General features: G+C 41.1%; 1 protein-coding gene across 8 annotated transcripts in view; it reads right to left on the bottom strand.

Moving 5' to 3' along the window:
• Positions 1-3223: 3223 nt before the first annotated feature.
• The window catches only part of trak1a (trafficking protein, kinesin binding 1a), a 36603-nt gene continuing 14892 nt past the window's right edge, over positions 3224-24934 (bottom strand). For 5 of the 8 annotated variants that reach the window (XM_025911798.1, XM_025911797.1, XM_019364559.2 and 2 more), the window contains 14 exons: positions 17275-17351; positions 16214-16330; positions 15977-16077; positions 15678-15786; positions 14828-14906; positions 14586-14716; positions 14406-14480; positions 13780-13917; positions 13578-13654; positions 13232-13471; positions 12470-12780; positions 10062-10547; positions 8470-8572; positions 3224-7230 (listed from right to left, as the gene is read on the bottom strand). In XM_025911798.1, the coding sequence (XP_025767583.1) occupies positions 6168-7230; positions 8470-8572; positions 10062-10547; positions 12470-12780; positions 13232-13471; positions 13578-13654; positions 13780-13917; positions 14406-14480; positions 14586-14716; positions 14828-14906; positions 15678-15786; positions 15977-16077; positions 16214-16330; positions 17275-17325 (3081 nt within the window). In that variant the 5' untranslated portion in view covers positions 17326-17351 and the 3' untranslated portion in view covers positions 3224-6167. Of the gene's footprint in view, positions 7231-8060; positions 8198-8469; positions 8573-10061; positions 10548-12469; positions 12781-13231; positions 13472-13577; positions 13655-13779; positions 13918-14405; positions 14481-14585; positions 14717-14827; positions 14907-15677; positions 15787-15976; positions 16078-16213; positions 16331-17274; positions 17352-21368; positions 21828-24934 lie in introns of those variants that run through there. The other 3 variants (XM_019364560.2, XR_003222286.1, XM_025911799.1) reach the window with 3 other exon arrangements.

Genomic DNA, 24934 nt, shown 5'->3' with positions numbered 1-24934 from the left:
CAACCACTAGCACTTTACCACTACTGTATAGTTCTGTGTAGATAATCATTCTGTACATACGATAATTTTTAATCCCACAACTGTTTATAACTTACATAGTTCACATTCTGTATAACTGTATATCTCAGATTTCTGTATAGTTTTTATTTCATATTTATATCCTGTTCATAGCCTGTACATAGCTTGTACTCACTACAGCCTGTACATACTTATAGTTATAGAATATTCATAACATACTTCACACTGTGTACATTATAACATACCATAATAGACCCATTTCTGTAATATACTTACACATCTCTATTATTGCTAAATTATATTGTAATATATCTATATCACGACTAAAGCACTTTCTGGATGGATGCAAACTGCATTTCGTTGCCCTGTACCTGTGACATGTGCAATGACAATAAAGTTGAATTCTATTCTATTCTATTCTAATAGCCGTTGGCTCCTGGGGGATTCCCATGATGCACTGTGTTTCTTCTTCACGTACCTCTTTTTACACTGTGTTTACACACCGCTCTGGATGTAGTCATTATTTATCATTAATTTCTGGTGCCTTTGTCTCGCCTCCCTTCCCTCAACCCCAACCAGTCACGGCGATGGCTGCCCCTCCCCGAGCCCCAAGGTTTCTTCCTGTTAAAAGACAGGTTTTCCTTCCCACTGTCACCAAGTGCTTCCTCATTAAGGCTCATCTGATTGTTTTCACTAGAGGTGGCCGGATCAATCCAAATACCTATAATATCAATACCAGCTTGTATTGGATCAATGGCCCAATAAGATCAATACTGTTAGATTTGTATTGTGATTGTCATTTATGCTTAGAAATATCTACTTATATATTCTTAGAGTTTTATAATTAGGTGTAGATTGGTAGAGGTTTGATCCTTAATAGTCTGCAAGCTTTGTGTGCTAGTGATGGGTCCTGCAACACTGACGCACCGACGCATGTATCAAGCTCACCTAGCGATGCCTGTATCGGTGCGTGCGTCACTTTAAGAAAAAGTCACGTGATCGATACAGCTGCTGTATCGCTCATTGCCAACGCACCAAACTGTGTTTAAAAGGTACCGCATCCGCATCTGCCAACGGAATGAGTCGCCACCAAAACCCCCCACAAAATTACTCTCGCAAAGATTTAAAAAAAAAAAATACAATACACATCTCTCTATAATAAAATGGAGCCTGAAAGAAAAAGAAATGTTTCTGCTGTGTGGGATCATTTTGATCTTTTAACTGCAAATAAGGTAATAGTTTGTCTGTCTTTGTTTCAGTGTAATCTATCAGAATAGGAAAAACAGCAATGTGACTTGAAGTGTAAATTTTTATTTCATTTTATGCAGGTCAAATGTCGCATCTGTTCTGCTTTCTTACACAAACAAAAGCACCTCCCCCGTGTTTAGGCATTACAGAGCCAAACATGAAAATGAGGAGACAAACTCACCGAGAATGAACACTGGTAGGCCTATATAGACACTGAACAGCTTTATCATCATTTTTTTTTATTAATATGTGTTTTATTATTTTCAAATCAAGCATCTAGGAAGACTGCTCTGGACCAGGCAGTCCTGAATTTTATTATAAAGGACTGCCAACCCCTTAGTATTGTGGAGAGTGTCGGAGAGGAACATTCCAAGATCAGAGGATCCTTTAACGTACTGGGGGAATAGGAAGACATCTTATCAGAACCTTTTCCACCTGGCTTTACAGTTTTTGTGTACCCCAGCTTCATCTGTCCCTGTGAGTTTTCCAAAGCTGGGGAAATGGTGTCAAAAAACCCCCGGCAATAGACTGAATGCAAAAACATTGGATAAACCTATTTTTCTGAATAGAAATTTATAATAAACTGAGTCAAATGGGTAATATTACATTCACAATACTTTCATTTTAATTTTCACTTAATGTCATTCACAATATATTTTAAAGATGTCTACAATATTTGCAATATAAAAGATATAAAATGATTCCATGGAAAGTATGACTAGGTCATTGAATCAGTATCTGTTGTGAGTCTCAATCACGTTGCCTGCAATGATATTTAAGGTCCAGCAGGTGTCAGTATGGAGCAAAACAGCAAAACTGTGTCGACACAGTGTCAATACAGTTTGGGGAATGTGCTGAAACGCTTCACGAGGCCCCATCTACCCATCACTATTGTGTGCACTCCGGAGCTCTCTGACTTTCACACCCACATTTTAGGAGCATGGGAGAGGTCGTACCTTGTCTTATTGTTTTATGGTAGGATAAACGTATCTATATCTGTTTTAGGCTAAGTGCCTTTTGTTTAGATGGACGGCTCTGGGGAGTCTTCCTGGGGTCACAGTTTGACCCCCACACACAGATATACACACACACACACACACACACACACACGGTATTCTTTGTTCACATGTATACCTATATAAGAGGTCATATGTTAATGACCCTATGCATATTCATGTAACCACAATAAAAGAGCAGTGTTACGGGGGAGCGGACGAGAGCAACTGGGGTCAAGCGAAGGAACGGCGCCTGTCCAGTTCTCTCCCGTGCACGTGAAACATAAAGAATGTTGCCTACTCGTGTCTTGCTTGCTGTGTAATTACATTGCCTTCAACGTTCCAGCGAATAGGTTCAAGCTACAAACCTATCAAATACTTTATTCTATCCTCTAAGTTCAGTATGTAGCCCACTGAACTGTGTTAAATAACTAATAAATAAATTTTTTTGGAAAAGAAAAACTATACCTCAAGCATGTACCATGAAAAATGCCTGAACCTTTCTGTGTTGACTGTCACGCCTATTTTATTTATAACTTATAGCACATTTAACCAACAGAAATTCACCCAAAGTGCTTTAGAGACAGACACAGTTACAGTCCAGGTCTCAAAAAAAAACAAAAAAAAACAAAAAACAACCCAAAACACTAATACTCAATATATGAAAATATGAAAGGTGTTTTTTGTTGTATTAAGTAAAATGTAACCATTAAAATGTGTTCAGAATTTGCAAATTGATGATGATCCCATAAATCATAACATTACTCTCGTCTACACGGCATCCATCTGCCTTAATTTAAAGATAAGTATAAGTATCGGTAATATTGGCTCTGTATTTACTTGGTATCAGGATCACACAGCACTACTCTTCACCTTAGAACGTCGAGCAGCTGGAAGTGACTCACTGTGATTCGACACATTAAAAAAAGTGTACTTTTAATGGAATGAAGCAAAACAAAGTCTTTATTTATTTATTAATTTATTTGACAGTACAGTCAGTTCTGTAGAATAGAACTCATCAGTTTTCCTCTCTTTACCCAAAAATAAACAACTCAAATGCCTCTTCATTTTTTTCAAGTTAGCATGATTATCTGTGTTGCATACATTTACAATGCAATAATAGTTCCCTTTCATGAGGTTAACGCAAACGGAACTTAAATCAACATACTGTACACAAATATATGGCCCTACAGCAGATTACTGTTTGTCATAAATTACATTCAGATGAATTGACACACACACACACACACAAAACAAAGCATACACACACACAAACACTCATACACCATCTCCTTGTTTCTTCAGTCTTATCATTTGTTTTTTAAATACTGAAAATGGTCTGATTTTGACCAACACCTAATTCTGCCATGAAGCATTGAGCAGTATCAGTGTACTGTGGGGATTTTACCCGCTGTTAGAAATGGAAATGTTTTTAAGATTTTACTATAAGTGCCAAAAATAAAATGTTTAGCATTTAACTGATTAATATAATGAATGAAAGGATTCAAAATGCTTTTGTGAGATTTCAAAATAAATAAAATCCTCAAAATTCCTTCATTTAAACAGCTGTCATTACAGATGTGCTTACTTTTTTACAATCCACGTACTTCAATGATTGCTAAGTATCTGTTTTTTCCCCCCACCAAAAAAACCTTTGCTTGTTTAGTCATTTAATCATCAAGAACCACAGCAGGTCAGCATCCATTCATCCCACTAAACACTCACTGGTCCAGGTGCAATGCCCAAACTCGAACTCTAATGGAAGCAATGTGCACAACAAAATGTCAGAGTGAATGAACAAAAGAAAGGCTGTTTGACAAATCGGATGGGTGAAAATATGACTGTTGATGTGCTTAAAAATGTTCCCCGCTTCATAAGCGAGCATCAAATTGTGAGTTCAAACGGCAGCAACTGGACCCGATTCAGTGACACCAAACCATCAGCAGAAAACTGTTGCAGCCGAAACAACAGGCTGTTAAAACCAGCGTGAATATTTCAAGTCACTCCATTTCTTAAAAATCTCTTTTTTTTTTACAGTTACATTCAGAAATCAAGTCTATTGCTTTAATCCTTTTTTACTCCCATGCATGCTTGACAGAATAAATAACAAAGGTGTCAGTATGTATGCAAATTATTCCGCTATGGAGCACATCTGTATGCACACAAGGGGCACATGCAAAAAGAAAGAAATAAAGGAAACTAACTTCAAGCCTGCATGACAATGGTCCCTCCCAGTATTCACCAGCATATAACTTTGGTTTACGGTGAAAGCGCAGCGGTTAGCATGTTGCAGAGGTTTTTGCAATGTGGCAGCTTCCATCTGGATTTTGCAGGACTTAAAATGTTATCGACCACGTCATGCATCGAAATCTCAGTCAAATCACCCAAGATTTATTTGTCGTCCTCCAGCTGACTTGACAAATACAAAAACAGAGGTGAGCCAAAATTAGGGAGTACTCGTGCTCTCTGCAGGTCTGTGGTCACAGTGCTTTAGCAGGTGTCTGTGTAGCTAGACCTGGTCTGTATCCCCCTTCACGTGTGCACCAAATGCCCCCAGATGTTTTTAAATGACAAAAACAGAGAGCCACAAACACCTTAAATTGGCATAGGTAGGTTCAGATGCAAAAAAATTGCACAGTTATGTACCCTCTCTACTGCATACCGTGTAATAATAATAAAGGCAACGTAAAATATGAAGTAATCAACTAAAACAAACGCAGATCCATATTCCACAGACATACAGTATGTTTGTTTTTAGGCACATAATAATTCAGTCACAGCAAGAGGACATGAAGCCCCAATCTGGATTCTCTCTGAAAGTATAAATTACAGAGGGGAGGTGTTGCTGGCAGAAAATAATCTCGATCTCTACAGCCATGGCCACTGCTACGTAGCATAGCTTTCAGCTAACTCCACTGCATTGCAACACACATAATGCAGGGGTAGCATTCATAAAATGCAGTCTGAACTACATCTGTCACAATTAGAGACAAGCACGATCTGAAAGGTTTTAATAAAGACATTAATAGGATCACTGTTTGTAGGTTAGTTTAGTCAGATTGCGTTTGTCTCCAACTGCGACTTAAATACAGAGCAGATCACATTTAATGAGTCATCTCTGCAGAAATCACAGTAATTCGAAACCTTTTTCTTCCAGTTCCTACAATGAAGATATTCTAGTTTAGCTTTGGCTGACCGTCTTTGGCAACACTGGACACAACAAACACTCCTTGGCTGCACAAACATTGAATTTAAAAGTTAGAAAGCAAAGCCAAAAACTGGAGGAGTATCTTGTTTGTAGTATCAGCAGGTTTACACAGGACATACACATTACAGATGGCCATACAGCAGATGTAATCTTAAAAGTAAAGATTACATCTGGTGGTGTGAATGCACCGACTGTGTAGTCCAACAGTATAGTGTAGAACCCCAGTTTCTGCACAAATCAAGGAAAAAAAAAAAAGAATTTGTTACATTTTTCTGCAAAAACAGGTAACGTGGGGGACACGTGCACCAGATTGGGCCTTTAATATTATACTATATGACACAGTATACTGTATGTCCAATATACTGGACAGTTACAACAGACAAGAAGGCAACATCATTAGTCTGGCCTGACAGAATATGAGTATAACACAGTGTAACAGTTCTTAGCCACTTTCTCCATCCCGCCTCACTTATCATGACTGTTTAGAAAGATGAATAATTGTAGGTGGACTCTGTCGCTCGTCTGTTTTTTTAAGCTTTTTCTTCCTGGAGAGATGACAGCAGTGTAGTTGCTTATGCTGTTTGGTTTTGTAAATGAGTGTGTGGGTGTGCACGTGTGGTCGTGTCATAAGTACTGTACTGCTCTGTAAAATATGCGAGACTGTGTTGTAATACGATGTAATACGCTGAATGCTTCCGTTATGTCCCGGTTTCTTCATTGCTGTGTTTGTCGTGTCTTGTCGAATCCCCCACCTCGCCGTTTGGCCTGGTGTGTCTCTGTATTATTGTCTGCGGTGTGACCATTTCCAGTGCATTTAGAGTCTGTGGTACGTGCACGCCCTTTGTGACCAGTGTGTTCTTTTTTGTTTGCACTTTGCCCGTTTCCTGTGTGTGCGCTGCGAGTTGTTGTGTATGTGAGGTTTGCATCGTATGCGGTATGAGTATCTCTGTGCTGGGGGGGCCTCCTGGGTCTTTCATCACCATGCTGGCCCCCACCATGGCGGGATAGCTTCGATTCCTCCTCAGTCCTGGAAGCCCCCCACCCAGCGTGCTGTTCCCCAGTCCAGCAGAACCAAAGGGGCCTAACAGAGTACTTCCAGATGAAGCTGAAGCAGAATGCGGGGAAAGGGTGCGAAAACTCTTCAGTTTGTCCACAAGCCGCAGATTCATCATCTCTGTTTGGTTGTCATCGTCCACCAGGCCCTCCTTCTCCCTTTCTGCCTCCCCCAGCACTTCCCTCAAAATGGTACGAGCCGGCTTAGACGCGAGGAAGGTATCGTAGTACGGCGGGTCATCATCAGAAGGGCTGAACTGAAACATGGGACCCGTAGCCGTCGAGGAAGCTGATTTACAGTGAGGTGAGCTGGGTGGGCTGGATGGCTGGAGGAGGAGGAGGGTGTCTGGACGTTTTCCCAGCCGCTTGACTCCACTCTGCTCCGGTCTCTCTGTGCACCTCTGCGCTTGCACCCCTCCCAACACTGCCGAAGCATCCAGCCCTCGGTCCCAGCTGCGTGGGTTGTACACTGAGGCAGAAATTCCATTCTCCAGCAGGAGGCGCACCAGGCCTAGAGAGGTGCTGGTGGTTTTAGTGGAGTCCCTAAGGTTGGTGGAGGACTCGGCGAGGGAGAGGGAGAGGGAAAGGCGGCGAGGTGTGCAGCAGGGTGTGTAGGAAGGCGTGGGTGGGGCTGAGAAGGGTACAGGGGAGGCAGTAAGGGAAGGCGTGCCCGGGCAGGTACTGCTCTGACACGCAGCCATGGCTGGGCTGGAGAGGAATGGAAGGACATAGCAAAAGAAAAATGATGAGTTACAAAGTAAGCACACCCAAAATTATACAGACACCACCAGACTTTAATATGACTATTAAATCTTATCCTGTTCTGGAAGACTGAGCAGTGCATACAAGTTTAGGCTCAAGTCTGCACAGTGATTTGTACTCTTATAACTCAGAAACATCAAGTCTGATTGAGACATTGTTCACACATTAGGCAATTTAATCACACAGTAAGTTAGTTAATCAAGCCCCGTATACATGGTGAAGGAACATTAAGCACAGCAGTCCAATTTGTAGGCCTTAACCGCTCTGCAGGGCGTACAGTCCTCTGCAGACACCGTCACATGACATTTATCTGATGGGAAAAGTGCCAGAAAAACTGAGACTGTAAACTAACTGACTCCAAGATGAAAGCTGACCTTAAGCATTAAAAGTGAATGATGTCCTTTCAGCCAATTCTCAGAACACTTTGTTCAGTCGAAAAAAAATGGACCTCTTTGCTTAGTTTATTTCCACCGAGTATCACACAGTTAGATTTTATCAGATTGGATCAGTGATTGGATTCCTGGATGTCAGGTTTGTTAGTTACATCGCGGCTTCTTAAGAGGGAAACTTATGAGGCAAATAAGAAGCACACTGTCCAGTGACTAACTAGAGGACACAGCTTTTAAAAATGACATGTTTGTATTTGCAGAGCTTTTTCAAAGTTTAGTGCTTGTGAAATTTGCCTCACGCAGCTGCCCACAAGTCGCTGCCCAATGAGTTTGACCAGACAAAAGAGAGACAGTGCAAATTCCCCAAAGTTATTCTGCTTCACACACCAGCAAGTCTTTAGAAATGCACTACCATGCATTTCCTCACCCATGTGCACACTAGTAGGTGTACTCAATGGGTCTGCTCTACTTCGGCCATAACAGCCATGTGATACAACTCCAGTTCTTCTTCCTCGTCACATGACCTGTTAAGCCAATCAAGACAGCAGGGACATTGAGCATTATGCGCCAGGTCTACGGCAAAATAGAAGCCCTGACTGGAAACCTACTCTTGATGAAAATCAGAGAAAACCTGGCTGGTTCAATAACTTACTACTTCAGGTCTGCCATTTGGTACAGATATAAAACAATATGTCTGACTGCCAGCTGTTGTTTATCGTTACACAAATCAGGCTAAAGACAAAGGTTTAGCAATTAAGTATTTAAATGTTGATGTGTTTATTTATTTATTCTTTACCTGGGGGATGCAGTGGTCAGCTGATCAGAGGGGTGGAGAATCCTGCAGGTGGTGAAGGTGTATGTGGAGCTAGTGTGGGACATACACTTCCCTGGGAAAAGAACTGGAGGAGAAAGGAAGGGAAGGAAAAAAAGAAGAGAGGGGAAGGCTTTTAGTGCTGACACAAAATAGACCAAACACAACTAGGCAAAAACAATGTTCACAACAATGTGGAGAAAATAGACCGTGGGCATAGTAGAGGACCCGAGCGAAAGCCCCAGCTAACATTAGCCCCCCCAGTATACTTCTTTTTGTTAGAGAAACTCAAAGTCTATCCCAGCTAATAGCTTTGGTTGCTACGAGTGAGTCTCGACAACAAGAAACAGCAGCTGAATCTGTTACACACTCATCTGATGTGACTGAATATTCACTTTGTATACCTAAAGCATAAAGATAAGTTTGTTCCACTTTGATCTTTTATGAATTATGAAACACTTAAATGAGGTAGAAGAGTTAATTTGTGAGGCAGATTTTTCATTGCAGTGGTATTAAAGTTACAACCAAGGCCACACGGGGCTGTCTTCCCTGCAACACTTTAAACTTTTTAGTGTTAATAAAGAGATTTATACCTCTAGAGTTGTGTTCTGCTTTTACATTCATATTAATTACAGTTATAGCACTACAATGTTTAACTTGAATTTCTTGCATTAATTTGTTTTATTTAATGTTTCTCTGTGTCTTCATGCAGTGGTCAGCGCTCCTAATTTCACTGTACTGGGTACACAAAGCTTTATCCTAGTCTGTGCCTCTTCTCCATTTTAAATGGCACCATGTTGACTTAATAATAAATAAAGCTTTGCATTTGAAACTCTAATGTTCATTTTTGGCTTATGGCAGCAAAGTTAAAGCCGCCCACTCCCACAAGATTTGCATCTCTGGGACAAGAGGAATATCAATGGCACGGCAGTCATCCACACCAAAGCAGCTCAGTCGGCTCCAATATTAGCCAGCCGCAAGTGTCACGAGTTCGTGTGACTCGAACAGCTGCCCCAACAGTACTTGACCTGCACGTACTTCAGCATTAGCTCGAGCTCAGCCAAATTTCTTTCTGTATCTGTGTCCTTGTGTGCTACATAACAGTACAGCTTAGCATGAAATATTAAACCCTCCAGCTCCTAAATAGTGTCTAAAATGTATACCTAAAGATACTAAAGACTTTGCAAAAGATGAAAAAGTTTGAGTGTAAGCGTGATTGGCTGAAATAAAGGTAAAAAAAAGTGGCAGCAAAAGAAAGTGTGAACTGAGAAGAAAGGCTACAGATGGAAAATGACGGAAATGAAAGAACAAAAATAAAAACATGTACTCTGTCTCGTTGCCGTTCGCTGGCTGCATACACGGGGACAGCTCCTGGGGTGGGTGGGTGTGCAGGTGTGTACACATGAGCGTGATCATGCAGGATGGGATGTCACATGTCCAATGAATCCTTTCTCCTGCCCCTAAACCCGCCACCCCTCCTGTTCACCCTCGTCCCCTTTATCCCCATGCTCCGGGGCAAACATGAAGGTGTTGTGGTTTGATGCAGTGCTGTAACCCCAGCTAAGAGGCTCCCTCACCAGGCATGCGGTCCACAGTGTTTGGCTGTAAGGTTTGGCGCTCTTTGGGGTCCACGTGCCCGTTGATCTCGGAAGAAGAAGGGAGCGGAGAGGAAGGGGACATGTTGGAGAGAGGAAAGGGCATGTTTGCAACATGTCCATTTCCTTGAACTGCTTCTGCCGCCCCGCAGATCGTTCCATTCAGTGCGTTTGACTGGCTGATTTCTTCAGTGTTGCCGTTTTTGTTGCGGCACACTGCGGGAGTGGAGGTAGAGCGAGGCAGATCCGTGGGAGCAGGGCTCTCCCCTAGCACACCTCTAAATGAGTCACATGATACTTCATCCTCCTCTGGTTGGTCCAGCTGCCAGTTGTCCTCCTGTTCCTGTTCCTGTTCCTGCTCGTGCGCTAAAGTGCGGAAGCCCTTCGTGACCACACCGGGCCGGTGATCCAGCAGAGCGCCCATGTGAGGCTGAGCCAGCTGCTGCCATGCGTGGAGCGTAGCAGAGCCTAGGAAAAAACACATCCTTAAGTTACACAAAAATCAACAGCAGCTTCAGCTATTTGTAACAAGTTCATGACCTCCTTTAAACACGCACTGCACACAACACGGTACTGCTGTGCTTATCAAGATTTCAGTGATCACAGGTTAAACAAACTACATCTGTTTAAACTCTAAAAGCGTCTTACTGCAGGTGAACATGAAGACATCACTTATGTTCAGGAAGTGTTGTTTATGTGTTGAAATGTGCTTGAAAACTAGAAAATTATTGTTAGTACATTATATATACACACGTATACACTAGGCTAAGCTCCAAAGTAGAGACGTGGACACAGACAATGCATGTCAACATATACTCACACCTCACACAGACAGGACAAGCAGGCAAATGCACATTCTTAGATTATAACACTGTCACACCAAAGTGTCTTCGCACACCGAACTGCTTGAATTTCAAGTCTAGAAAAATGGTTTTCTACTAGAGATGCATTTTGAGAGATGCCAGTGCAAAAGAACAAACGCAGAAGAAATGAGAGAAAAGGAAAGTGGAAAATGATGAAGACTTTATTTAAGAAATCATCAAAGAAAGCAAACAAGGAGAATAGAACAAGAGTAAAGTGCAAAGACCAAAGTGAACTGAAAGGCCAACAAATGAAGAGTGGAAGAGGTGGACAGTACATACAGCATCATGACAGTGATGAAAGGCTCAGAAATGTATGAAGAACCCATGAAGACAGATGAACATTTAAGAAATAATCACCTGAGATTGTTTCTACATTACTTCTTATTTCTGCACCACTGTTAGACTTGAAATGAAACATTTCCATGTCTTTTTGTTTTTTACATTTTCATAAGTTCATGTGCTTTGAGAACACATTTTAGTCCTATGACGTAAATGGTTGCAACTTCAAGTTTGGACACTAGGTGGTGCCACCGTACAAGATGTAAGGAAGCCTTCAGTTCCACTGGACAATACTGAGAGTGGATGGATGATTGAAGTACACGTCAACAGAAACAGGTTTCTGAGTTCCTCCACATTAGAAATATTTGCTGTTATTATAAATATAGCGATAACTGCTCTGTATCGACATTCCAACACTAAGAATTCAATAAATAATAAATAATAAATAAAGCTCCTCTATTAGAACAAGGCATCAGAAACATGTTCAGCATGTGTTCAAAAATACAGAAAGTGCATTTCAAATACCATACAGGAAATCACGCACTGCAAATGTGTCAGTGAGCATATGTTGTTATGTGCTAGGTAGGCTTTTTAACGCATTATGGCTGTGCACAACTTTATAGTTTGATACACGCTCCGATGTCCGAGTACAACACTTGTGTTAAATATTAGGAAAAGAAATCATTAAATCTACTTTGTATAAGGTACTGTGTGCAGAACGTGTTCACTGAAATATTCTCATCTTTAAACTGCAGCCTTCAAACCAGCCGCACTGCTCCACACACAGCAGGCTAACCTATATTTCAAAGCAGCAGCGCAACTGCGTATGTCTAAAATAAAAGGAGTGCTGGAGATTTAAACTACCATCCTGTTGCACCAACCTCTCCAGCAGACCTGTGGCTACAGCCAGGTGCGGCTGTGAGCTTGAGAGACTGCTCAGCTCCATCAAACTGGAGCTCCTTCGCAGCTTGTTAGGATCTGGTGAGGCGCTCAGAAAGATCTTGGACTGATTGCATTTGTGAAAAATCAGGTATTGATTCTCATTCTGAGTTGCTTGACTTTCACAGCCCTGGCTGTGTATCCTGGGAGGAGTGAGGCTGGAATTTTGCACCTGGTTCTGATTTTCATTGTGTTTTTCCTTCAAAATCTCATTTTCATTGCGAAAGGTTTTTTCACTGCCGAAATTCTGATTTTCTTTTTCGTCATGTGGAAGATTAGAGGACTTGTGACTCTGAGAGGAATAATCACCTTCTAGTGGCTTTACAATCTGCAGCTTCTCCGGCAGGTAGGACCTGGGTGTGAATGAGTACCCCGACCAGATGCTTCCAACTGAGGTATGCGAGGAAAGCGAGAACAAGCTTTCCGTTGGGGTTCCTGGGCCTCCTTTTTCCTCCTCTTTGGCCAGGTAAGCCAGCTTTCGCTCCCTCTCCTCCTCGAAGAATCGTTTTTCTGAGAGGTAGTTGTCCCGGCGGAGCGACAGGCGGCGCAATGCTGCCTCCAAGTCCCTGCTGCCCGGAGTCCCAGGGGTACCAGGGGGGCGCTTGTTGGAGTCCTCTGACCTGAAGAGGGAGACAGACAGCGGTACAGTTATTTTGCAAAGTTAATCTCTATTTTTAGATAGAATAAAAAGATAGTTTAATTTCATTCACTAACAAAAGAGAAAAAAATAAGAAGAAACCTTAAATAATTGTGTTATTTCACTCTTAAGTGTATAAAATGCTTACAAGTCATTTAGAAAAAGAATCCAAACGTTTGAATCACAGAAGAAACTTTAAGATTTTCAACTTACTTTCAGATATGACAAAGAAACACAGGAAATTATTTGTGAAACTGGAACTAGAAGCTGTTTGCCAAACTTTGAAATGAGAACCTTAATCAAATTTCAAAACAGCTGCAAATGAACACTGTGTTAATGACCTAACTGGGGTGCTTCTAAATTAAATACATTTCATCAGGTCATTATGCTTCATCATTAAAATCTACGGTCCGTAGCGGGAGCGATGTCCATACCCGTCATCAGGCGTCTCCAGGATACTGCTAGTCCTGTTGTCTAGGATGATCCCACTTCCTGTTTCGCTACCATAAATGGAGTTGGAGCGTGGCGTGCCCACCCTGCTGGAACGCCCTGAGGTGAAGCATGAAGTCTGATTGGAGCCTGGGATGTTGAGAGGAGAGGGGGCTAGAGAAGAACGCTGCTGACGCATCAGATTGAGGTTTTTCACCGTTTGGAAAACTCGCTTCGGATGCAGTCTGCAGACACACAAACATGGAGTTGATGGATGACTTTTAGATTATTACAAATGATTAACATCTGAATCAGATCATACTGTGGAAGAAAAAAAAAAAGGATATGTACCTCTGCTCTTCTACGTCTGGATCATCCATTTGGAGTTCCTTCCTCATGGTGCCCTCTATTTCTGCTGCCAGTGAGTCCTGGAGAAGAAACAAATTGCTACTTGGGAAATGAAGATGTTGTGATGCAGACAGAGTCTCTCATCTAACTATGTACATTTCATTTGCATTGTAACAACCCTTAAAAATGTAACTTCATCACTCACCATCGGGAACAGGCCCAGGGAATGGAAACGCCTCGGCGTGCTGAGCGGGAGAGTTTTATTTCTCAGGTTCTTCAGTTCCTCCTGAGCTTCATGGAGCATCTCCATACACTCTGCATACTTGTCTTGCAACTCCTGCAACTAAAAATGAAGAAAGGAAGAAGAGTTTTACAGAGAAGAAAATGAAACGCATGCGAGCAGAATGTTTCACCTCCAGCCTGGAGGTCATTTGTTTCCTGTTTATCTCTCAGTTAAATATATATATACAGTGAAAGGACTCATTTTGATCAAATTTGCTTCTCGGAGAGACCGAGCTTTGCATACTGTTTTATTATGGTATAAAATATGTTTTTAAAAAGGACAATATACTGTAGGTGCTAAATTTGGTGATATAATAATATGTGAAGACAGGAGAAGCATTAAGCAGGATCTCTCCTGGACCAATAACATGTGTTGATGGAAGCATGTGTAAGAGGATTACTTTATTATCATAAAATCTAACAAAAAATACAAAAATGATGGCAGGAATATATATATATATCTGTACAAATTTTCCTCATCTGGCAGCAGCTGGCAATGCAGAAAACACAGTGCTGTTGCCATGGTGACCAGGCCCTGGATTGCCCTACCTCAGCAGTAAGTTGTCGCTGGGCGTCTTTGGCTGCACCCAAGTGCTGAGTCAGCTCCTCATTTTCCAAAGCATACTGACAACACGGCAGACAAAAGAGGACAACAGGTGTGAAACGGACTGCATTCAAAGTATTTTTAGCGTTTAACGTAATCTAAGACAGAGATCGGGACTTCCGTACAAGCTTGGCCTTCTTCTGGAGGTCGACTATCTGGGAGAGGAGGTGTGTGATCTCCTCCTGCTGTCTGGAGGCGTCCTCAGTCTTCCTGGCCAGCTCTTCAGCCAGAGAGGAAATCTGCAGGTTGGCACCGCCTGGGAATGAGAACAGGTGTTCAGCAAAATACAGCTTATGGCCACACTGCTTCTAAAGAGTGACTGTGATTGTGTGTGAGGGGAAACAAACAAACAAAAAAAGCCACTCACGTAGTTCTTTGACACAGTCATTGACAAGTTGCTGCTCTTTTTCCTCATAGGAGATCGTTTCTGTCTCCAAATGACTCGCCTGGAGGAAAAATGAAAATAACAACAGGAAACAACATTATTATCCTAATAAATAACTTCACATCCCAGCAAAGATAAGACCATGCTTATAATTCATATAAGACTTTCTTATATGAATGTTTTTGAAAGGGAATCTATAAGATGGCAGTGAGACCTGCTATGATGTATGGTTTGGAGACACTGACAAAAAGACTGGAGGCCACTTTGAAGATTTTCAATGGAAGTGACCAGAATGGACAAAGTCAGAAATGAGTATGCGGCAGGGGTGTGGTTTTTGGCTCAGCGGGCTCGAGGGGCAGTGTCAGGGAGGCTGAGGTCCAGGTGAAGGGAATTAGGCTGATGAACTCTTTTTCCCTTTTAGTGATGCCGGGGATCGGCAGTGGGAGCGTGGAGCCAGCTGGAAAGCTGACCATGGCTGAACTAGCAGTGCCGAACTAAACACATTGGGTGTGTGACATATAAATAAAAGTGACTAAACAGTTACCGAATGCCGTGTGGGTCTGAGTCATTCACAGAGTACTTCAGAGTGACAGCTCAGCTCAAGTTGAATATTTTGGAGACAAAGTTAAAGAGGCAAGGCTGGACATGAGCAGAGGAGGGACAGTGGATATACTGGACAAAGGATGCTGAAGACGGAGCCGTCAGGCAGGAGGAAAAGAGGAAGACGACAGTGGAAATTCATGGATATAGTGAAGGAGGACATACAGAGCAGTCAAAAGAAGAAGAAAAGTGCATGCATGTTAGACTATCAGGCAAAATAAAATAAAAATACCTCAGATCGCAATGATTTGTTTTCTTCCTCCAAATCCTTGAGTTTCTTCTGCAACGACTCCAGGGGGAAAAAGTTTGGCGATGACACACTTGGTTCACTGGGACGGACACTGTGAACATACAGGAAAGAGTTACGCTTGTTAGTTTAAGTCATTCAACAGACTTTATATATTTTTATTAAGAAAAGCTGTTAAAACCCACAGAACTTTTAAGATAAAATGTGATATTCATTTGACCAAGAAGGAACAATGAGGAAATATACTGAGCAGCAAGGAAAGGAGGTAATAAAAGGAGACTTACGGTGTAGAGGTAATCGACTCGCCTTCGCTTTCTTCGGCTGCATTGGTGTAGAACTGTAACAGCTCATCTTTCATGGACAGGTCATGGCGCAGCTGAGACACCTATAAGGAGACGATTAACGTCAGAAGAAGATAGGGGGGGCATGCAAGACGTTCAGCTCATCACAGACATGCATTATTACACAGTTCCCACCACCAAATACTGTAACACCTATGAGCACACATATTCGTTGTTTACCTCCTCTCGTATGTGCTCCACTTGCTCCTCCAGCAGTTCATTCCTCTCACTGAGGGCTTTGTTTTTCTTCAGCAGTGACTGTCCAATGCGAGCCGCTAACTCCAAGTCACGCTCTTTCTGCAGAGACAAAGCTGCGTTTAGCAAAATGAATTTCAATAGTTTAAACATTTGCAAAGACCAATGTTAGTAATTTTCCCCTGCTTCAGGTCTACGTAAACTAAACCCCTCAACCATTAGCCTAGTTTAATATATAGATGCTTCCTTCAGCTGCTCCTTTATTAGAAAAATGGGTTTGAAGTATCTGTATATTTGATTTAACACAGAGTTTTTACACCAGACAACCTTTCTTAGCGTGTATCAGAATTGCTCAAATCAGCTTTAAATGTTGGGTAAATTCAAATACATCAGTGAAGAAAAGGACAAAACAAAAGAGTGCGGCAAAAGCAACACAATATCCACTAATCACTAAATATGAGCCTCAAAAGGAAACCTTTGTACACCAGCCACAGTGCGCAGTGGAAAACTCCCGTCAGTCAACATGAGGCAATAGTTAAAAGCTTATTGTTAACTAGCCACTCCTGTTTTTATTACTACATCAACCGGACTATTTATTGTACTATTAAACGCCACTAGCAAAGCAAATACTGCAATAGTTTCGTGTGCTATAAGAAATAAAAATAACTGACACGATCAGAAATATACAGATCTGACATTAACTGTGTTCGCAGTAATGGAAGTCATGTGTTTGGTGATGGTGCTGTTTGTCTAAGCCATGTTTTCACAATGCTGTCCGGTTGCTCAGGTTCATACTTTAACAGTGACGTCACCCTGTTTTCCTCCCTGCTTTACATTGTGTTGGTCAGCGCAGTCAGCTGAGGAGGATAAAGTTACATTTGAATATCAGCTGATGGAAACAACTTTTATGAAGCTGCTTTCTTTGTCGCAACCCTGATAAATCCGCCCGCGTTTTGACTATGACATAACACCGTGTGACCGAATGGCCTTACAGACCCTCTGACAGTGTCCTGGGCTTCTGGTTATTCTACTTTATCGAATTTTACCTCTTCCAGCAGTCGAGTGACAGCGTCAATGTCGCTGTAGGTCTTCGTCATCTGGCCCACTCTGTCAGCACACAACACTGCAGACACAGAAACAGGGAAAGAAACTGAGTGTTGAAGGCTCACCACAACATTTCCAGAAGAAGCTTTAACAGGTTTTTTTTTGGGACTCGATAATATAAATCATGTTATTAAATCATAATCTAGGTTGATTTCATGTATGCTTTCATATCACTCAAGCCAAAAAACAAAACAAAACTGCACTATGGGCAATTTTTGGGGCAATTTATTGCCTCTTTAAAGATTTCCCATTTTCTGTCATACATACAGTTACCGCCATTTAATATAATACAAATAAATAATATATTATTACCATTTTTGATAAAATGTGAGGTCAGATGCTTTAAGGAGTTAGTTTCTATTTTTGTACCTGACAAACATGACCCGTTTGTTTTATATCAGGTACCAAGTAAATACTTATAAACATGTCCAGTTTTGGGATTTACTTACCTGGATGATTGAGCATGCATTAAGACATTTGTATAATAATGTGTTGGAAGAAAAGGCTTTTTTTTTTGCTCCCCCATATACAGCTCATAGTTCTAACAGGTGTGGGCTGTGGGTGTGGAGTGCATTAGCTTTATTTATCTACATGCATGTGCCAGGTTTTACAGCCCCGTGCAGCACAAAGTGCAGACTGGACTTGACGGCACTAAAGTCATGAAAGCATAAATACGCCAACAATGACCGCCCGCATAGCTCAGGGTTTTTGTTCCTAGCAAATGACTCAGAAAAGATAAGTTATTGAATACTGACACAGAGGTCAGAGTGAAGGGCCACGCCTCAGCCCTGCTGCTTATTATTAACTCCCTTAGTCCTCAAACAGAGGAGTTTACATATGTATGACTTCATAGTTTAATTTGGAAACATGATTCATAGACCGATAACGTACATAAAACAACAAAACTAGCTAGGGCTGTTCCTTGATACTACCTTGTTTCATTCAAATTTATAAAAAAAAAAAAAAAATTAAAGCAACCTTTTTTTTAAAATATCTTCACTTGTGAGTGCAGATATTTTTTAAACAGTTTCCACTGCATGAAAAGTGAGACTTTCATAAGTGAGCATTGCTATAAATTCCTGTGGAAATGCACATTAACGGCAGAAACTCAGAGGCAGGGAAGACTGCTTTCACACCAAGTTTCAGCCTGAAAGGACTGGCAGTTCACCCCCGCACCCCAGCTCAGGCCCAGGGGAGCCTTTAAAATGTAAATGTTGTGAGCTATACAAATGCAAATCATAGTAGTATGCAGCCATCAAGCTCCACAAGTTACACACATTTCTAAAAAGGTACCAACTCCATTTTAAGATCATCTCCTTTGTAATAGATCCAGCTTATTTTAGTTGTAATCCCATAAATTGTAACTGATAGATTTGCGGTAAGCTCACTAAGATAAATTATGTTATTTGTCACCAACAATAAATCGTTAATATGTTTTTAAAAAAAGAAAAAAAAAGGTATTTACTTTTGGTATAGAAGGAGGAAAGTAATTTCATCAACATGCTAAACTGTGTGAAGTTCTGGCAGAATGCAAAAGAGAGCTGGCCAATGTAAACAACAGATTTTCATGTCCTTGTGTGGTGCAGACCTCTGGAAACAGGGAAGATGATCATTGATGGGAATAAAAGTTAATAATGGATTAAATCCTTAACTAAGTAAGCTAACAAAGGCAGGAAACATTGAAGCACTATAAAGGTATTTTATCTGATTAATTAAAGGCACCTTGGCTTGTTTGCCGTTTACTTTTTGCCAAAAGTTTCAAGGGCGATTTCAAATCAGGTCTTCACCTAAACCCTGCATCTTATTTTTATTATTTTTTATTTATTTATTTTGACTGTTTTTGTTGTTTGTGTCCTTTTGTTTCATTTTTACAGAGATAATGATAAGATGCTCAAGTTCAGCACATATAACGTTAGGACTATTACCAAACCCACATTTGTCTGCTAGCACTACAAGTTTATTAGAAGTTAATTCGACAAGGGATCTCTAAAGTTAGTCAAGTGTCATTCTCTCATGATCCTAAATGCTTGGGCCACGTTTCAGCATAATACAACAACTAGTTTTATAGTTATTTTAGTATTTGCCACAGATATGGTCTGAAACCTCAACTGGCTTTTTTTGTGTGAAAACGAGCTGGTTGAGAAGGTTCAGGAATGTGGTTATGCTTCCTTCTGGATGCCTCATTTTGGAGGTTTTCCAGGCATGCACAAGTGGAATAATGCAAAATCGGTGTAGACTCAGAACCTGCTGGAGAGATTATGCATCTCATCTCTATTGAGAGGGGTCTTGGGATCCCTAGAGGAACTGGAAAGTGAAGGGAGAAGGACGTGGAATATCCTGCTTTGCCTGCTGTGAGCTTACTTGGATAAGTGGAGGATGGATGGATGGCACTAGTGTACTGGCATGCCAATATTCAAGCTACCTTGATAGTAATACTAAAAAAAAAAAAAAATCCCACTTCAAAGAGTTTGATCACAAAAGGCTAACTATCTGTCAGACACAAGTGTCTCTCTCACACACACACACACACACACACACACACACACACACACACACACACACACACACACACACACACACAAAGAGAAACATCCACGCTGAACCACAAACTTACTGGAATGATTTGGTATGAGGAAACTTGTGTACGTGCATGCCTGCACAGACACAGACACACATTTATTTACTTGATATCTGGCCTATTAGAGGACTCTGCTGCTGATAGTGAGAGTGCAGCCTGTTACCTGCCATCTATTAAACTCTCCATGCTGACTTGGTTCCATGGTAACACTCCACCCAGGTCAAACGGCTAAGCTGAAAAAAGTGAGGATAGTTTGACTAACAAAAGCTGATCTGACTACAGAAAGTCTGTCTATTACAGACTGACTTTATTAAGCCATTCTGGTGAGAAACAGGCATTAAAGACAAACAACACAGGTTAGAGAAGGTGACTGCAACCTGGATTATCAAAGAGGAAGTGTAACCTAATTCTGCAAGGTGAGCAGGATGTTTTCTTGATATATTATCCAAAGTCTGGGTAACTTAAGACATGCACACACCATCTCTTTCTATTTATTTTGCTCCAAGACAATGACAAAGGAAAGGGGACATCAGACAAGTGGTCCTATTCAGCAGCTGTGAAAACTATGTGGGTTTCGGAGATAGGTAGGACTAAAGACAATCACCTTAAACACAGATATCTGATTTGCCGACTCTGGATTTAGAGCCATAATGTAATCAAACCTCCACGTGAGCACACCCTCGTGGCCTTCTGTTTTGTGTGTGTTGCAGCAGAAGTAGTGGGTGCACTTGAAGTCTGGAGTTACAGACATTATAATAACCTTAATTGTAGCACACAGGTTCATAGAAAAGAAAAGAAAACAGAAAGGAAGCCCTGTTATTCACATTAATACCCCAAGCACAGCCTGTGTAGACCATGAAATACCACGTCTTTAGCTGGAGCAGCACGTATTTATCTTAACAGCCACTGCAAAACATATCCATGCAACAGCAGCTGACTTACACGCGCTCACCAAACACTTCACACATTATCAAACATTAATGCAAAGAGACTTTTTTCCTTGCCTAACAAATTGCCATTAGAGTGCATGTGCACATCCCTCATGATGCACATCATTCTCCCTCATCTCTTTTTAAGGATCCCTGAAACAAACCCTAAAAGGATTAAACACAGACCAAGTGCGTTTGCAGTTCAAAATGCAGCCTGCTGGCCCTTCATATCAAAAACAAAAGTCACAGCTGAGATGAAAAGCCAAGCCCATATTTGTACTTGTCAGCCCAGCAGGTAGGTGATCCGTGCTGTGTTGAAACCAAACACACAAATCATCAACATCAGGGAGAGTACCCGCTGGATGAAACCACAGCCACAGGAGATATGATAGCCTACAGAAAGGTTAAATGTCGTCTGTTATTTTTATATAGTTCCAAATTGTATAAACAGGTGTCTTACTGCACTGAGTGATAAGGATTAACAAAAGTAACATCAAGAGATTTAGTCCCAGACACATCTCACTGCTACCTTCACACAGAACTTGCTGCTCTTCATCCATTTCTTCATCCCCTTCCTCCACTTTGGATCTTTCATGACTGGGAAAACTGGTATATTCCTCCTCCTCCTCTTCTTCTTCCTGCTCTGTGCTGTCATGTTTCGGCAAACAAACATATTCTTTATCCTCGTTCGGCAAATCCAGATTCTCCTCATCGCCATACAAGAAGAGTGCCATCCTCTCCCCTGATGCTTCAGCTAACCAGATACAACGCCATGGTTTCTACCTGTGTGTGTTTGAATCTGTGAATCAGTCTCCTAGTCTATGTGTGTGTATGTGTGAAAGTGTGCAAACAATGCTGTGTGTGTTCCAAAGCCAACTGACTTTGAGTTTCTCCCTAAATGTCATGTGCCTCTCTGTGCACTCCATGGTACATGTCTGGTAAAGCCTGTGTGCGTGGACCTGCTTGTAATTGAATTTCTAAGTGTGTGTGTCATTTCTATGGCAGCTCAGTGAGACAACTAAACTCCTCCCCTTTTTCTCTGTGGCCAGTCAGTGAATGGCCTTCTCCACTCTACCACAAACATGGGGTAAACTGGCACACTCACTCAGGTCAACAATGTAACAAACAATTTAACAAAAAATAAGTTAAAACAGATTTAATCAAGCAGATGAGGGCATTGAAAATGCATAATATTTATGCCTTTAATTCTCATCTGTGTTATCCATCCAGTGGTTTACTAATGTGTGGTTGCTGTGGTTCAGACCAACAACAACAGAAGCAACCAAAAGAGAATTCTCCTTGAACAATTCTCAACAAACACCAGTCACTTTACAATCGCCCCCCCCTACCCTGAAAGTAACTTGGTACAGTCCTGCTCAGCTCTATGGTGACAATAGGGCAGGGCATAAAATAACACACAACCCGTTTCCAGGGCTGGGCCAGACACACAAACACACACCTTCACAGGTGAATGTTTTTGCATACTATAGTTAACGTGCAGACAGTGTTATCAAGAGAGTCAAGAGATAAGCAAGGGCACTTTGAGCTGAGCTGCTTAGAGATTTTCCATTAAGTCAATCAGAAGAAAGACTGAAGAATAAACTTGTTTCTGAGACAGTACATGAGACATACTTGTACAGCCATACAAACTGACCCTACAGAACCCTAATCTTGCATAAACTGCATTTACAAGGTGAGACATAACAAAGCTACTTTGGGTTGTTCCCCAGGGGTCGCTACAGCGGGTAGCTTCTCATGTTTGATTTGGCAGATTTTATACACCAGATGCCCTTCCTGATGCAACCCCAAAGGCATCTGTGTCTCCTCCTGGTTTGTTAGCCCAGTGTGTGATGCAAAAGCAAAAATATTTCTTTTCATTGAATGGGGACATACAGGAAGTGGATGACTAAGACACAACGACAAAAGAGTTTGCAAAGAGTGGACAGACAGAGTTTCAGTTTGGCATCAAATCTCATGCCTCACGTTCCTGAGCAACAAGCCAACCACTGACATGAAACAAGCTGTTAAAAATCAAAACAAAAAAATTCCAGCAAAGTTTCACAACATTTCAAGAGTTTAATAAAGACTAATAATCGTTCTATATTACACCATAAATTAACCAGTCAATTAGTGACTTCATCTTAAAGGTAAACTTACAAGCTTTATCGCAGCATTTAAATAGTTCAGGTGGAAGAGGTGAGGTAAAAAACATGAACAGAGAGGAATTTTTAAACATTTGAAAGAAGATATTACCATAACATACCATAATATTCATTGCATGTTAAAAAAAGACTAATATATATGATCTATGTCAGTGCCACATGACTGTCTGAGCTGAGCTGTTATGAGGGGCCAATCTTCAAAAATGACACATCAAAGAAGCTCCGGCTTCTGCTCATTAGTTGGCATTCAACTGTTATAATTATAGTAATTGGTCTAGAATACTGATGACAGCTCAATACCATCCCGCATGCCTGAGTAACTCCGCTCAATGTTCCTATGGATGCTTCACAGCAGGCAACAAAAGAGCTCTGGACAAACACCACTCAGTGTTTCCAGGCAGCGTTTACCTCCCCCATTGTTTTATGGTCATGATGACGCTTAATGCTCCAATAGTTCTCACACTTTAGCTCTCATGGAAACATAACATATTGTTTTGCAATAAGCTCTGAGTCTTTTATTCAAAAACCAAAAAACTTTTTTTTTTTGTTAAATGTTGACTTTTGTTGTTAATCCACTTAAATGGTGCATCAAATGTACATTTTATATCAAATTAAGTTAAGAAAAAGCTTCCCGAGAAGTTGATAATCATCAATAAGCAAACGTCAGCTAGGGACCGTAGACAAGGTACATGGATGTAGCTACTGTGATATGACAATGGGTGGGCTTGACCATTTCGTACCACGGATAATCCTCCAGTTTGAAACTTTGTATCACCAACATTTACAAATTAGACTTCATTTTTTATTCAATATGACCAAAAACGACTGACTGAGCTCATGAACTCAGCAGAAAAGTGTGTACAGGTCAAAACTGAGCACTGTTTTCACATAGACTTCTATAGGACAAGAAGTCTTTTTGCAACCACAGCTATCGCCACCTGGTGGCCTTGAGACATAATGCAGGTTTAAGGTACTTACATATCCGGTCTTTAAGTCTGATGTCATTAGACGTTTCCGGGTCCAAACCCCCGCTTCAGGTCCCAAAGTCAAACAAACACTGTGGCATCACTGAGAGTTAAAAACTGTCTAAATTCTTTCATCTTTAATAAAATGATCTGTGTGGCTGCTCTACCAGTCGTAACAGATTTCCATCTAAAGATGATATAGCATGTTCTGACTGAGGGATTTCTGAAAAAATTAAAACGTACAGCTCTGCTATCACTTCCAACATAAATGAAGACAGAAAACTAAACAGTAGTGACTTTTGTAGGGTTACTGAAGTTGGGCTAGCTGGTATATAATGATCTGCTAGGTGGTGGCTAGCTACACAGCTATGTTAGCATGTTAGCATAATATAAACATACTGAGGATGAGCGCTAACTTTTTTCCACTCGATAAAAGTTAATGGAGGGTTCTCGATGGTTAGGGATGAAGGTGTCTGCAAGGCAGGATGCTGTAAACGGACCAAACTTCAGTCAGGAGAACAACTGAGATAATCCATCCACAATACGAGGTTAGTCATTAATATACTGCTGCATGGGCTGGGCTGTAGTTACATCGTAAGGTTTTAAAAACTGAGCTTTAAAATGAATAGTGGTAATAAAAATTGAAAGAGGCCGACAGTGATCACTGACTGTTTTTTTTTTTTTTTAAGGGCTTGTTCAGATGAAATAGAACAAGATACAGAACATTAAAACACGCTGAAAACTCAACAGCCTTAATAAACGCAGTAGTTTGGACCGTAAGCAGGGTTTATCACGTTATCACTTCAAGATAGGATTGACTTCATCTTTTTCTGTCATCTGTAGCAGGCACACAGGCCCTCTGAAGTAGTAATATCACTTTATGGACCTGCAATTTCTCAAAGTTCCAATTTGAATGACACTGAGGTATTAAACAAACATTAACATTATAGTTTGCATTGCTTCTTTTT

This window comes from Oreochromis niloticus, linkage group LG11 (genome assembly GCF_001858045.2).
Source record: "Oreochromis niloticus isolate F11D_XX linkage group LG11, O_niloticus_UMD_NMBU, whole genome shotgun sequence".
NCBI classification, from domain to species: domain Eukaryota; kingdom Metazoa; phylum Chordata; class Actinopteri; order Cichliformes; family Cichlidae; genus Oreochromis; species Oreochromis niloticus.
Note: the sequence above shows the minus strand (reverse complement) of the source record. Positions and strands in the feature narration are given on the sequence as shown.